Source organism: Salarias fasciatus, chromosome 22 (genome assembly GCF_902148845.1).
Source record: "Salarias fasciatus chromosome 22, fSalaFa1.1, whole genome shotgun sequence".
In the NCBI taxonomy this organism is placed as follows: domain Eukaryota; kingdom Metazoa; phylum Chordata; class Actinopteri; order Blenniiformes; family Blenniidae; genus Salarias; species Salarias fasciatus.
The window spans coordinates 21,121,295-21,136,755 of record NC_043765.1 but is presented as its reverse complement, the minus strand read 5'-3'; the positions used below and the strand labels follow the sequence as shown (position 1 = coordinate 21,136,755).

The 15,461-nt window shown below is 44.7% G+C and overlaps 2 protein-coding genes across 3 annotated transcripts; one reads left to right on the top strand and one right to left on the bottom strand.

The window, feature by feature from the left end:
- The first annotated feature begins 611 nt into the window (after nucleotides 1–611).
- Nucleotides 612–4,403, top strand: sgo1 (shugoshin 1). Of its 2 annotated transcripts, none has more exons than XM_030120436.1 (10): nucleotides 612–741; nucleotides 924–1,085; nucleotides 1,251–1,459; nucleotides 1,607–1,656; nucleotides 1,739–1,803; nucleotides 2,102–2,902; nucleotides 2,990–3,109; nucleotides 3,415–3,585; nucleotides 3,732–3,924; nucleotides 4,008–4,403. In XM_030120436.1, exons 2-10 carry the CDS (start codon nucleotides 941–943, stop codon nucleotides 4,165–4,167), a joined length of 1,914 nt encoding a protein of 637 aa, XP_029976296.1. In that variant the 5' UTR covers nucleotides 612–741; nucleotides 924–940; the 3' UTR covers nucleotides 4,168–4,403. The 2 variants fall into 2 exon arrangements, with proteins under 2 accessions (XP_029976296.1, XP_029976295.1); XM_030120435.1 differs by having other exon boundaries at nucleotides 1,604–1,656.
- A 374-nt stretch (nucleotides 4,404–4,777) lies between these two features.
- On the bottom strand, nucleotides 4,778–13,703 carry kat2b (K(lysine) acetyltransferase 2B). Its single transcript, XM_030120434.1, has 18 exons — nucleotides 13,503–13,703; nucleotides 11,843–11,969; nucleotides 11,598–11,743; nucleotides 11,426–11,512; nucleotides 11,142–11,323; nucleotides 10,853–11,044; nucleotides 10,547–10,650; nucleotides 10,296–10,421; nucleotides 9,836–9,969; nucleotides 8,613–8,821; nucleotides 8,404–8,530; nucleotides 7,715–7,825; nucleotides 7,304–7,447; nucleotides 7,099–7,213; nucleotides 6,985–7,015; nucleotides 6,140–6,203; nucleotides 5,969–6,053; nucleotides 4,778–5,888 (listed from the first exon to the last, which is right to left on the bottom strand). The coding sequence occupies exons 1-18, from the start codon at nucleotides 13,701–13,703 to the stop codon at nucleotides 5,695–5,697; spliced, it is 2,379 nt and encodes a 792-aa protein (XP_029976294.1). The 3' UTR covers nucleotides 4,778–5,694.
- Nucleotides 13,704–15,461: the final 1,758 nt, after the last annotated feature.

The following is a 15,461-nucleotide window of genomic DNA, read 5'->3' as shown; positions in this document are numbered from 1 at the left end:
GGACAAAGGGCAATTTAAAATTTGCATTCATCTAATAATTGACTGCCTTCCGGAGCAACTGTTTAATCTTAGATTGAATAAGTCACAGGAGTTTGAGAAAACCCTCAAGGAATACAACTCAGACACTGCCTGTCAGAAGGTTGTGAGATTAACACAATTATCAGCTCCATCCATATACAGCAAAGCACTTTACAGAGCAGTGCTGCTGCTCTTATCGTCAGCAGTCAATTATAAACACTCAGTCTGGAGGTGCAGAATGAGTCTGACCCTCGATAAGTCTTAATCCAATTTTCTTTTCTCTTAAACAAGCACACAAAACATCTCTCTCCAAGTGGTGCAGGCTATTTACTCTGCTTTGTTTGTTTCCAACAGACAGACGGAAACATTGAGAAGAATGCCAAGAATTATAATGAGATAATTGCAGTGCTGCGAGTTAATCTGCTGTGTGGAGTCATAGAAAATGCAGACAGATAATAAATACTAAATAAATTAAATCAATTCAATCCAGCGTAGTCGTCTTTTTGTTTTATGTACTTTACTGCCATCTAGTGGAGAAAAGTTTTCCCAATAGGATGTGACGTCACTCAGGGTCCAACCAATCAGGGGCCGCGGTTCCAAATTCGAACGTCAACTCTTGAACAGACCGGATGAACGGCGACTGAATGGAGCACTGAATTATTCTGTCAGCCTGTTTGTTTGTTTTTTAATTTATCGATAAACTATCTGCTTGCACACACTGTGGTGAGTTTCATTTCCCGCCGCTCTGGTTCTTTAACCAGATACTGGAGACGGCTCCGGTAACGGAAGCGTTAAACGTTTCTTAACGTGCTAGCCTAGCATGCTAGCTCGCACTATAGCTACGGGTTTGTTGAGTTGTCGTCGCGCTTTAATAAAAATAACCCACTGTAGTGTCTTTATGTTAGATCGTAGGTCTTGAATCATGGTGAGAGAGCGGGTCCAGAGGAAGACCTTCAATCAGATCCTGGAGGACATCAAGGAGAAGATGAAGGACAAGAACAACAAACGTCTGTCCAGAGCCTCCGCTCCAGGCAGGGGACGATCCAGGATGATCAACAAAAACAACGGTGAGCAAAACCATCAGCTACTATTTAACTATAAGCTTTTATTCTTTTGTTACATTAGAGTTTTTTTTCTTACAAAACGTATACCCCCATAGTGCATAACCCACCAGTATTTAATAAATATGTACTGCATTTACATTGTGAATTGTTGCTGCATTTTTCTCCCAGGGAATAACTCCATAAACACCATCCTCAAGGGGGTCCAGCTGAACAACAAGGAGCTGGCTGTAGCTCTGGAGGCTGAAAAGGAGAAAGTGAGGCAAGCCAGTGTGGTGATCCTCCAGCTGAAGAGAGAGCAGCAGGCCATGTTTCTTCACCTGCTGCTGCTCAAGAGGAAGCTGAAAGATCAAGAAGCTCTGGCTGCCGGTGTCGCAGACGTAGGTTCTCAAACTCCCCCAGACTGTTCTTATTCATATCAAATTGTTCTTCCATGATGTTTTCAGTTATCTAGTTTGCACAGCTCTGCTAGTGAAGCGTTACTGAAGTGCTGAATTGCACTGTTCCCTTGTTTTCTGATCTAGAAGAGGCCTACAGACGATCTCCTTGGATCCCAACAATGTGCAGTTTCCAAAAGGCGAGTTTTTGAAACAAAGATTCTATCAGTTTTCTTCCCCAACTTTGATTTTGAGTTTGAATTTTTGCATCCAAATTTACAGAAGAAAGCGGAGCAGCGAGACACTTGACGAGCAAATTTTGTGCGACTCTTCACCAAGTACTTCAGGTATTTTCAAAAACATATGCTAAGTATTTTCTGTAGCAGATAGGTGTTTTGTCACCTTAGTTAAGTGTTATTTCATTTAAAATTGCTAACTCAATTTAGTCTCAAGAACAAAGGTAGAAATTCATTGTTTTGATGATTAAAAAGTGAATAAAGTACCACTTATTTTTCATGTACAGTAAATATTCAGAATGTCTTCAAATGATCACACTTGTGTCAAGTTCGCAAAAACCTGTCATATTTGTCAAATTTAGCAGTTGTAGTATGAAATTTTTTCTCCATATTTTCTTCTTTTTTTTAGAACCACAACCCTTGAAAAAGAATGAAGTTCTTGAATGTGAAAAACCAGCTGCGTTACCACCTACAGTGTGTGTGAGACGTCGTAACACCGATCAGAGGAGTCGGAGGCGGTCTGAACGCCTGCAGGAACAGGTGATGTTGAGTGAAAGTCCCAGCCGGAGTCAAGTGCAACAAGCAGCAGCTTCCAGCGATGCAGCAGAACTCCAGCACTCAGCGCCTGAACCTGAACCTGTCCCGGCCAAAAAAACCCAGCCGCAGCCCTGCAGGAAGCCTCACCAGCAGCAGCAGCAGCAGCCCCGCAGCAAACCGGAACCGGCCTCACGGAAACCCGAGAGAGGCCGCAAACCAGAGCGTGCCCCGTTAAAGAAACCATGGGAGAACCCCAAACCCAGAGCCCGTTCGAAGAGTCGGGACCGGTCGGCCAAGCGAGCCAAAGCTGCGCCTCAGTCCCAGAACAAGCAGCTCAACACCTCTCTGGGATTTAACGACACTTTTGACTTTGACTGCGAGGAGACGGTCCATGTCACGCCCTTCAGGGCCAAAGCAGAGGACGCCCAGCCGTCCTCACCCATCAGTGAGGAGGCTTCACAGCCACAAGAGGTTCAATCGGAAGTTTCTAAACCGAATGAAAGCTGTTCTTCATCACCGTCTTCTGAGTCAGAGGACAGCCTTTATGTCCCGCAGAAGACCAGGCGGAAGCAGAGTTCTCCCGGCAGGGCGGGGGCCGTCGCCACTCGGAGAGGTCGCCTTTCCAGAGAAATCTCACTCAAAGAAAACATCCCTCCAAAACGACGGATCAGCAGTGAGAATTTAAATTAGTTATTTTGTGACTCGCTCTATTGTATTTGTAGTATCTGAACATTGTCTCTCGTCATTTTGTTTTTCATAGTCTTTAAGGACGAGGACTCAAGTCCAAAGGCCGCAGTGACTGATCAGGGAGACGGTTTACCTGATTGCAGCTCACCGATCAGCTCCGACCCGGTCGAATCCCAACACAAAACTCGGCAAGGTAAACGCTTTTTTTTTCCCCTCTCTCCCTCAAGTTTTGATTGGATGTCTGTGTCGAGGGCTTGAGAAAACAAGAAGTTAACAACACACTGGCATGTCTGAGTATTTATCATCTTAAAAACGTAAACATTTAGTTGTTTATAGAACGGGTCAGTCACCATTTTGAGCCAAGGAAGTACACCAGAACAACAGACTGATGTGACGTTTTTATGTTATGAGCTTTTGTTCAGCAAAGATAGCAGAAATGACTGTCTTTGGTTTGTCTCCCGTTGGATTAACGACGAGCTGTTTGTTGTGTTTCTGCAGAGCTTCTGGGAGAAGAATTGGAGAAGAGCCATTTGCCCCCTGTCAGTCCTCTGGTCGAGGCCGAGATGATGAGATTGGACGACGTCCTGTCTGGTTACGGAGACTACCCCGGTGAAACATCAACCCTTTTACCCCAACAAACCCCGCAGAGGTTCAAAATGTGCAAGAAACGTAAGTCAACCTGTTTCTCTCCAACACCAGGGTCTCCTCACCGGGGTCTTGTTTCTCCATGTGTCGACTTTTCACTGGTGACTGAATTCACTCCCTCCTTTCCCTCTCTCCTTCTTGTGCGTCCCGTCGTGTCGACCTCTCTGCAGGTGGGCTCGGGGTCAGGACGGCAGGGCGGGGCTTGAGTCTGTGTGACATGACCAATCTGTCCCCCGCAGCAGCCCGTCACAAGTCGGCCCGCGGCGACCCCCACCCGTCCGACCGCCTATGCTCCACCCCGGTCGTCTCCCGCAAGCGCCGCAGCGCCACGGCCGTCAACTACAAGGAGCCGTCTCTGAGCGCGTGAGCACCTTTCCAGAAAAATGGGTTGAATTCCCTTTTCGCGCTGCGATGGTTCTCAACAGTCCCCATTCTCACTTTGGCAGGAAGCTTCGGCGTGGAGACAAGTTCACGGACCTGCAGTTCCTCTGCTCGCCCATTTTCAAGCAGAAGCCCGGCCGGAGGTCTGTGCAGGCGTCCAGGAAGGCGGCCAGGAGCCAGCAGCCCTTCAACAAGTACAACGAGTCCTTCGTTGGATGTCGGTGACGAGTCACCATGTTCAACCTTGGGATGTGTTCCCTGTGTGAATAGTGATCGCTTTTGTTGTTTTATGGATGCGTTGTTACTCTGTAGAAAGATTTTTTCAATTTTAGATCCATTTTCATGCTTTGCTTTCCCTATTTGAAGATTCTGTATTTTACTTTTCATTCAGTTTTGCTCCTTGAGTAGATACAAAATTAAATTAGTCTTAAAATGGGTGTATTTGTCACTGTAATGTTTTAAACCCGGCTACATATTCACGCCTAATAAATTCTGAATTGGATCTTTTTAACTGTGTGTTCTTGTGGGTGATGTGGCCTGAACTCTCCTTACTTTTCTCTACATTCATGTGATGAGTGTCACTGGGTGTTGCCTGTCTTTAACTTCGAACAATACATGATTGACCTGTGCGTGTGTGTGTGTGTGTGTGTGTGTGCTGGTGAATGGGATGAATCATGTAACACGCTGACACAGCTGAATTGTTAAAATGAGCCACGTGGAGTTTTTGACAGCCATAAATAACGAAATGACATGAAGCGCTACAAAAGCTCCAGACACAGATTTAGCCTCTCTTCTGTTTTATTCAGTCTATAAAATAGGCTAATACTATATCATTAAAACCAATTGTACAAAGAGCATGAGATAATTTTTCCAGATATATTACAAAAGGCATTTTTTTCCCCCTAAAGTTTGAAAAGTACAAACACCTTTTTTTCTTTTTTCTTTTTTTTTTTTTTTTTATACAAAAAACAGCAAAACTACATAGTATTGCACAATCTTTTTTCATTTATCTCCAAAGTATAAAGTTATCAATCTCCATCTGCTGGACAAAAATAATAAATTAAGACCTCATCTTAAGCATAGCTCTTCTAAATTACAGCACATAAATAAGAATAAACTCTAAATTATTAAATTAGTCCTTAGTCAACAGTGTATTGTATTCGAAAAACAAAATCTGAAGAGAAGATGATGCTTTCATTTATGTCAACTAATACTTGGAAAAATAAAAGTGCATTTTTGATAGTCAAACTTGCCCTATGTGGCTTGGTGAAAAAAAAAAAAAAAGATTTCTTTAGTTCTGACAAAGAAAATATATGTTATATACACATTTAAAATATACAGTGGGTATAAGTGCTTCAAAATCATTCAAATCTGTACAAATTTAAAATATGTATTCCTCTTTTGGCAGGATGAACTCAGGGAAACGTTTGACCTCATCAGAATAGAGTTATACAGACGGGAACACTTTCGTAACGACTCGGCGGCGCCGCGGATGTACTTCACTCCTCGGGACCCGAGGCGGGCGGGCGCTAGACGTCTGCTCCGCACCGCGCCCTCCACTGTCACCGATTTCCTCAAACCTCTGCAATACTTGGCGAATAAAACGAAAACAAAGACAACACTTCTTGAAAACAGTCAGCAGATCTCGGAGGAGGCCGCTCCCGCAGAGTCAGCACCGGCCGAAGATACTGACTCACCGTCAACGACAGACGCATTTACGCCTTCGGGGAGAAGCTCCTCCCTCCCTCCCGGCTACTTCTCGATGAGGCCCGCCTCCTTGATCTTGGTGTAGAAGAACTTCTCCAGTAAGTTGGCACACTTGTAGTACTCGCTCTCGGGCGGGTTGTACTCCCGGCAGTTGGTGAAGATGCGCTGCATGTCGGCCATGAAGAGCTTGCGCGTCGTGTAGTACCGGCTCTTCAGACGCTCGCTCATCGTCTTGAGGTCTGTGCCGAGAGAGAAAAGGTTCGAACACTCCAGGCGCCTGGTTTTCGACGGGCTCCTCCGTGGGGAGAAGCAGACTCACCCATGGGGAAGCGGATGACCTGGTAGTACCCGGGAGCGTCCGTCTTCTTCACGGGCTCCATGAACGGCCAGGCGTTCTGGTGACTCTGCGATAAGCGGAGCAGAGCGGCTTGAAACGAGTGTCAGATGTGTGTGGTGCATGCGCACATGTGTGTGTGTTCCTGTTGCTCACCTTCACATGCTGGAGGATGACCTTCAGAGTGCTGTACAGTTGGTCTGGGTCTTTCAGCTCCTTCCTAAAGCAAGAAAAATCACAGTGTTGAGCCTGACAGTGGTGCTCAGGGTCAGGGTCTTGCTTCATACATTGGACCTTTGGCTAAGCCCCACCTCCCCAAACACAAATCAACCAATAGCAATCAACTACCAACTTCCTGGAACACTCTGAGAGTAAACCTCTGCAGAAAAGCCTCAGAGCTTTGACACATTTTTATTTTCTGGGATAATTAAGTCAGTTTAAGATGCAAAAATGGTGAAACGGTGTTCCTGAGGCTCAAACAGCAGCAACAGCGACATGAGGTGTCAAGAAAGGACAAGTCAAGGCGTTTAATTAACCCCATTTGTTCCAAGGTAAGGCATCGTCGTATATAATCTTAGCAATCTATTCCTATAGTATCAGTCAATAACACCGGCAGCAATGAACCTCAAGTTTGCCACCAAATGAAGCTTCTCCTTGATTTGGGATCTGAAAGACTCGCGGTTGTTGCAACTGCACGCAACAATACGCAGCTCTACTTCATTCTTCGTCTTCTCTTGTGGTTGATTTCACGCTGCAGCTGTCTTCACCTTGTCATGCGAAAAAGCTGGAATCGTCTGAACTTTTGAAGCCGCTCTAGAAACACCTCTGCTCTTCATTTGCTGAGATAAAAACAGGCGGTCAGCTGCGATGTGGCTTGACTGAGTTAGCAGCAGTAACTAAGGGGGGTGGGGCTTAGCCAAACGTCCAAACAATTGAAATTAAGATAAAAGAGGTGAACTGGATGATATATTTTAAAACAGTCAGCTCAGAGTCACACTCACCCTTTTCCCACAGGCTTCCATCCAGTCTCACCTGTTGGTTTAACCACAATAGAGTTACAATCCGACAAACCATCCACGAAAAACAAATACGTCTTTGTGGTGCACGTGACGTACGTATGCCAGGAATGCTCTCAATGGGAATCTGTCGGACTCCATCCTTAAAACAGGACAGCCCTGGGTAGACCTTTCTGATCTGAGCCTGCTTCCGCTCAATCAGCTTCTTGATGATCTGTGGCAGACAGGCGATAAAAATACAATCAGTAAGAAGGCACAAAGGACATAACTGAAGTATTAGAAGGGAAAAAAATCCCCCACAAACCTCCTTCTGCTTCTTGATAATAACAGAGAACTCAGTGTAAGGAATGCTGGGATTGAGTTCACAGCCCATGAGTGTGGCCCCCTCGTAATCCTTAATGTAGCCCACATACTTGGCCTTGGGGACCTTGATGTCTTTAGAAAAACCCTGGAAGAAAGGTGGAATATATCTTTTCATAGCAGCTGTGTACAGGATCGTAAATCAGAAAGGATTAGAAAAAAAAAAAAAGAAAAAGCCAATTAAAATACAGAAATCTCATGATCTGTTTATATCTATTAATCTTTGGGGAACTTGATGTGATTACATGTCATTTCAAAGACATATTTAAGTTGATCCTGGAAACAGTGTTAAGAATGAGAGGAAAAGTTTGGATCATCTTTTTTCAAATATTGATTACAACTAAGTTCCTGTTACCTGTTTCTTGAAGTAGCCGATTGCGTACTCGTCAGCATAAGTGAGGAAGTTGAGGATTTCATGCTTTATGTGGTACTCCTTCAAGTGGTTCATTAAATGTGTTCCGTAACCCTGAAAATACAACAAAATCATAAAAAAAAAAAAAAAAAATTAGGGCTACAACAATGAATCAACACATTTCATCAATGCATTTTTGTGTTGTTAGTTTGACAAGTGTTACAGATGTTACAGAGCTATTCATGTCACTATCGTTATTCACATCGGTGAATGATGGGTTTATCAATTTGACCCATCCAAGATGGCGGCTGCACTGATACATCAGTTCCAGCAGCAGTCTGTCTCTGTTTGCTGGTTAGTTGTTCTTTGGAATCAGTGTTTCTTTTGAATTGTCGTAAATGTTGTTATAATGTGAGAAACATGAACACCTGCGCTATTTCAGCACAATTTCACCAATTAAAGCTTTGGTTTAACAGAATATTCAAGTAGCAGCCTGTTACATGAGCACTTATTCACCCCAAGTTTTCTAATAAAGTAACAGAAATAACCCAAAAAAAACATGGAGAATTTGGATTGTCCATTGAACTGATAATTCAGAAACCAAACAACAAAAAATTAAGCGACTTAATGGATGATGAAGATCATGAGTTGCAGCCCTGGTTGAAATGGAAGAATTCAGGGAGCGCTCTCACCTTAACTTGCTCGTTGGAGGTGACGGCGCAGAATACGATCTCTGTGAAACCCTGTGAGGGAAACATCCTGAAGCAGATCCCTCCGATCACACGGCCGTCTTTGATGAGCGACAGCGTCTTGTGCTTCCTGCCATGAAAGCAGATCTGAATTCAAACCGATCCTCCTCTACACCTCTGGACGCCATGAGGTGTATCGTAGCTCCACTCACGGATCGAAGACCAGCCGGGTGATGTACTCCTTGGGCATGCGGGGAAGCTGGTGCGAAAAGACATTCTGGAGGCCGACCAGCCACATGAGGATCCTCTTATTGGGCTTCTGGTTTAGTGAGTTTCCAATGACGTGGAACTCAATCACCCCTCGGCGCTCCTCCAGCCGGGCCGCCTCGTCTCGCGCGGAGTGAGCCGACAGCAGGCTGGTCTGCACAGGAGGGGAGGCATTAGAAAATTATGAACATCTTGATCCCATCATAGCCGTCGGGATGAGAAAACGCAGCTCTGAAAGCGCCTGGACGTGTCGTCCTGATCGCAGCAAATTCTTCCCGTCGTCTGAAAAGTAAAGTTTATTCTCCCCTGATGAAAACGCTGCGAGGTGTCAGCTGCTTTTGGACAGTTAGTGGAATTTACTTTAAACACGGTTGGAATTGACGACACAGTGGTGCAGTGGTTTGTCATTTATTCCTTGTTCAAGTCCGGCCTTGGGGGCAGTTTGCGTTTTTACACTTGTGCATACGAGGCCAGTCAGTGAGCTCCGGGCTCAAACAGCTATTTGAAGAGTTGTGCTTTATTCGAGCTCTGCAGCTTGTTCCAACATCTTTTTCAGATCTCAGAGGATCTTATTTTTACAAATGTGGGGGACACTCACTCGAGACACCGGTTCCAAGAATAAGTTAACACAAAACAGCTTCAGGAGAGCGCAGGCTGCTTTCAATTCATCTTGCGTTGGCTTAAGTTGGAATTTGTGGAGATTTTTTTTTTGCTGCTCACAGGCAGCAGAGGATTAAACTTAAAACCTTTGAGCTAAAAACTTAAGTGACATCCACTCTGGTTTTGATGGAATTGTTTACTTATTGTGCAAAACAGCCGCAGAGGCGATAAAGAGGAAACGCTATCTTTGAATTCTGATACATTAACCAGGCGGCTGAGTCTCTGATGACCACTTTTTTTTAGTTAATAAATACAAAGAACCTTTTTAGAATGCCACGATGCAATATCTGTCTGCAAAAGTATAAAGTTCTCCAGCATTTTGTTGCGTCTGTCATTACCTTGGTCAGTTCTTCATTAGCACTGCATGTTTCAGTAAATGAAGCTCATTTTTGTGTTTTCTTTCATTTTTTTTTAGATAATTCATCCCAATGGAATCCTAAGAGCCACACTGAAGTGAAAAAAATAGTAAAAATAATCTTTACGAAAGGAGCCGTTCGGTCACCGTTACCTCTGGAATGGCAGCGGGGTCGGTGATGGTGGCCATGACTTCATTAATCAGGTCCATCGGGATGTCTCCCACGACCCGGGGTCTCTTGTTCTCCTCGTGGTGAAGAGGCTCTGAGGGTTTCCGCTTTTCTCCGGCTATGAGGAATCACGGACACAGAGAATCACTGTCATCTGACTTTTTCTTGCTTTCCGATGCTTAGCAATAAATGTGAATACAAAAATGGAAGAAAATCTTAGCTATAATCAACTCTGAGTGTTGATTGATCAGAATCAACTTTAAAACATTATTCTTCTGAGATTCTGTTTGGAATTAGACTGATATAGAACTAATCGATCAAACTGCGACATTAATGTTTAAATGTTGGCTGGCTTCATGGGAGCGTCCTGTTTACTCTCAGCTGTTACGTAACGATCTGGCTGAGTTTCAGCCTTATGAGTAATGACAGGTTTGTGTGCAATACCTGGGCTTGGCTCCAGTACAGAGGCAGTTTTCCTGGCAGGACTGACGCTGTCGCCGGCAGACGGGTCCACAGACACCGGACTGGTGCTGTAGTACAGGGGTCTGGCCACTGGGGGCGCACTGATCACTGTGGAGCAACAGGGAAGAAGGATTCGAAAAAAAAAAAAATCTTAAAAATGTTTTAAAATGCCAATAAAAGGTGTGTTTGTTAGGAGGTGTGTGTGTGCTGAACCCTGGGAGGGCGTGTGCTACCTGTGTGGATCGGAATCTGCCCTCCTGCTGCTCCTGCCAAGAAGTCTTGGCTCCAGATCGGAGAGCTGTGACTGTACACCTCCTCTTCCAGCATAGACAAGAACCTGAACCGAGGAAACACAGCAACCGCCATATCAACGAGGACAGTCTTTTACAAACATGTGGTTGTGCAATTTGATATCATAAATCTGCATGCACTTGTTGCACATATAAAGAGAGTAAACTGGTGAAATCATGAAGAACCGTATGGCTAATCAGACGCTGGTCACTTCTGTGTTTTCCAGATACTGTTTTTCAAACTCTTACTTGGGAAAGTGTGTGAGAATGAGTGTGCGTTTCTCAGGGGGGAGCTTGTCCTTCTCCTGTCGGGCCTGCTCCAGCAGCTGTTTCCTCATCACAGTGAACACGGAGCGCAGCAGCGTCCGCCCGAAGATCTGCGTGGTCTCGTACCGGGGCAGGCTGTCGCAGAACTGAGGCACATTGCAGTAGCAGAGCCACCTGCGACAAGACACGCCACAAAAAATCCATTAAAAAACAGTGAGAGATGCACGTGAATCGCAAGCACGCGGATGGGACGTGCACTCCGTGCTGCTACCTGGTGTAGTTGGCTTTGTATCCGGCCACGTCGTCGTTGGGCACCCTCTGGCGCCGCTGAGACGGCGTCTCCAGCTGCCAGTAGTTTATTTGGTTGAGGAACATTTTCGCCAGCTCCATTATAGTTTGTCGCTCTTTAGAGGGCAGGTGGCTGAATTTGTACTGGACAAAGTTGTTCACTCCCTGATCGAGAAGCACATGGCAAGAGGAAAGAGGAAAGGATATTGAGATGTTAATTAAAGAGCAGGAATCAGGATTTTAGGGTGTATTAATATTGTGATGTACCTGCTCAATGCTGGGTTTTTCAAACGGAGGACTCTCCTGTGCCTCTAACATTGGTTTGCCCATCTGTAAGATGGATTTCCTCAACAGCTGAAACATCCACAATGAAAATAGTCACATTTTAAGATTTGAAATCACGTTCTCGTATGAACTGATTATTAAAACTGGGAATTACTTTGAAGAGGGAAAAGTAGACTTGTTTAGTGTCGGCGTCTTCCTCCTTGTGAACGCATGTGTACAGATACTCCACGTCCAGGACGATGCCTAGAAGTCGATTCATTTCCTCTTCAGAAACATTTTCTAGATGTGTCACGTGATCACCTGCGAGGGAGAGAAAAGACACGGCGAATAGCTCAAAAGTCCACATTCCTTTTGTAGTTAATGCATCTTTAATTTCTCTTTGCGTACATGCTGACTTACCCAAAGTGTGAGAGCAGCTCCGACAGGGCTCCTGCAGGCTGACTGCGCTGGACTGCTGGTCGGTTTGAGGCGGCGTCGGAGGGGGGTTTTGACTCTTCCAGCCATTACACTTACAGGCTCCTTCAGCCTGGGAAAAGTATCACTGCAGTTAGCACATGTGAGGAAATCCATCTTTTATGCAACTTTATCCATCAGTGGGTTGTGGACGCACAGTAATGAACCTAACATGCATTTGTGATATTTGTGTGTATCTGTCTTGCAGGCCTGTGGTGTTTTTGGCTGATAAGTGACATTTCGCGTCTCACGTATGCCTTCATTATGCTGGATCTGGACCGCCAGAGCCCGGTCCGCCCTGCAGAGTGAAATGTGTTCGCTGTGAGAAATTATGACATTAACTGTGAGGTCTATATGGCCACCAGAGGCGCCCTTTAGTCTGGACCATCCGTTGGGTCAGTTCAGGTGATCCAGATTAGTACACAGATGAAGAGTTTGGAAAGTTGCTGTGATCATAATCTCAACTCGCCTACAATATGTTGGAGTTCCAGCTCCACATAGCCAAATGTTTTTCTGCATTTGAAGATGAAAAGAGTAGAATACAAATGTACTGTGCTCCATAAGGTGGAAAGCATGGCTAACTAAGGCATAATGTCGTTGAAATGTCTGCTCTTGTGTTCAAACGTCTGCTTTGACATGTGTCATAAAAGGATAGTTCAATAAATGTGAACTTATTCAGGATATATTATAGTTTGTGTTAATATATCGTGTTTTTTGTATATTATAATGCCATTATTAACTGGGACTGCCCTCTTGAGATTAAATTGCACAGTTTGGCAGCTGAAGTAAAGTGAGTTTATCAATTAATATTAAATTATATACAACTTGTTTTAAACCTTTTAATAGTCTTATTTCTTCCGGAATGAAAAGCAGCAGCCTTAACTGCATCGTATACTTGTAGCTGATTCAGATTTGCTCAGACTTTGTTGAGGGTTCTGGGTGGCGAAGGCCTGTCACCATCAGCTGGAGGCGCAGCACTGCGCATGCGCACTGGAACAACAACAAACTCCGCCCCCCCAGCAGCTGTCACCCTGTCAAAACAAAGACCCCGTCCCCTCTCTGCGGATCATACCCCCGCATAAGCCCAAATAAACTCCCCTCTATTTACCGTGGCCGCGTGACAGCAGCACGGGGACACCGTGAAGCCTCCCGCCGGGGGCTGGGGGGAGTTGCGGGCATGGCGGGGGTCCAGCCCCCGCGCGCTCAGCCTGCTGCTCCCTACAAGCAGCGCCGAGCCAATGTTTACGTCCACCAACCCCCCACCTCAACAGAAACATAGTAACACTGTAAAACCGCTGTACGGCTTGCAGCTGGATGCCCCCCCCCCCCCCCCCCCCCCCCCCCCCGCCCCCCCCAGGGAAGGATTCCCACCATAATAATAACAGCACTTTGAATCATCCAGGTTATTAATAGCGCTCTCTTATTGGCTCGTGCATGAAAAATTAAAAAAAAAAAAAAAAAAAAAATGAAGTGCGGCAATGGCTTCCTTTGCTGCGCTTGCATTTTGGAAACTATTGCAACCTCGCGCAGGAAATACGCTTTCCAGAGAATAAACCCGCAAAACTGCGCGTGCCTCGAAAGTCTGCTGTGTGCAAATGTGGCATACTTTGCAGGAGGAATACACTCCGAGTTTCTCCAGTTTCTTCGGCCGCGGTGAGGAGCGGAGTTGCGCCTTCTTCGCGGCGATACGTGCGGATCCTCCAGCGGCGCCGGAGCCCTCCGTCCCCCCGGCTCCAGGTGCGGCCGGAACCAGGCCCGCGGCTCCGATGGCCGGCGAACCTTGCTGAATCCCAGCGCTGTCGGCCATGACTCCCACCGAAACCCGAAGGGACCGCCGGCCGGCCCGGGATCTGCTCGCTGCGCCGTCCGCTCTACTCCACAAGCGGAGGATCAGACATGGCGCTCATCCTTATTTTCAATTCCTCACTGTAGGCCCATTTTCCTCCGCTAGGGGACCCGAGTGGGATAGGCCAACAATTCAGAGAGGAGAGGTCACCAAATGCGAGCGTTTGGAGCAAAATTTCAAGGTCAAATGAAACGAGGGGGAATGTTGTGTGAGAGCCGAGGACCGATTTATCCAGATGTTAGACCAAACACTGAGCAATTACTGAACCAATAAGGGTTCATATGCTGTTAATTTAACATCTCTATTTACTATTTAAACATGAAATTCTTTAACATTTTTTTTTTGGTAAAGAGAAAAAGTTTAAAAACTGAGAATTAAAAAAAAACATAAGGAGTATAAAGATAAGAGCTCATCCTAACAAACAACATCACACACACCATACACACAACGCCATTACAATAATAAATGATCAAATTTATTTCAGTATTTATTTGGTCATTACATAACAGTACTGTAAAATGCTTGCATTTAAATGTTTTCGGCTTTAATTAAGTGTTCACGGCAAAAAAAAAGAAAAAAAAAAGAGAGAGAACAAAAAGGAAACATACCATTTACAACGTGTTAATTCATATTTTCACCATACCACTGTGCCAGCTGATAGTTGTTAAAGTGTTCTTACAAATATATTACTGAGATGTTATGAAGGAGGGAGCAGACACGCTCGCGGTGTTTCCGGCGGTGGTGTCCGCCTCCTTCGGAGCTTTAAAAACCAGTGTCTCTAGTTTAACTTGCAGGGAAGAGAACTGGACAAGGCATTATAATCTCATACTCAAAAGAAAACTTATGGAGAAATGACAGACATGATGATGCTAAAAAAAAAAAAAAAAAGCTGAAACCCAAATGTTTTGGATATATTGTTTTTTTCTTTCTTTCAAGAAAAACTACAATTTCGAGAAAAAAGATACAAGACAGACGACTAAATAAATGCAATTTCTGTTTTCGTTAATAACACTACGGACATTTATAAAGACCACCATTGATTATAATTTAACCATTTGTGTGAAAAAAAGAACAGCAACAAAACTCCAAACCCAGATTGTAGCTGTTTATTCCTGCTCACTGTACAGTTTTTTTTTCCTGTGATTATCTGAACTCCCGAGCAAGCATTAGTCCTGTCACTGATAAATTGAAAAAAGAGACTACACTGCAACACCCTATTTACAGTATATTATTTATATATTTATATTTATATATATATATTTATATATATTTATATCACACTGGCTGAAGTTATGACAAGATATATTCACGAGCATCATTAGTGCAAGGCATGAGTAAGACAGACCTGTAAAAAGAGTTATTGACCAGAAGTTCTATACGTGTGTATGTGTCTGTGCGTGCACGTGTGTCTGTATGTAACAATGTACAGTGAAGAGACGGAGGAGGGGGGGATTTTAAAAACTGGAGAGAATGAGGAGTAACAGACTGTGTGTGTGTGTGTGTCCTGATGTGGGACGAGGTTCAGCTCTGACGGGGGGGGGGGTCTCTTGTGCAGTGGTGTATTCAAATATGCACACACACACACATATAGATGTATATGTGCTTGTAGGTAAGTCTAAGAATGAAATCTGTCGGCCATTCCAGGCTCGTCTTGTACCCGCCGACACACGACCGCGTCCAAAGCACTTCCCCAATTGAGAGATGTTGTGAAATAATGAT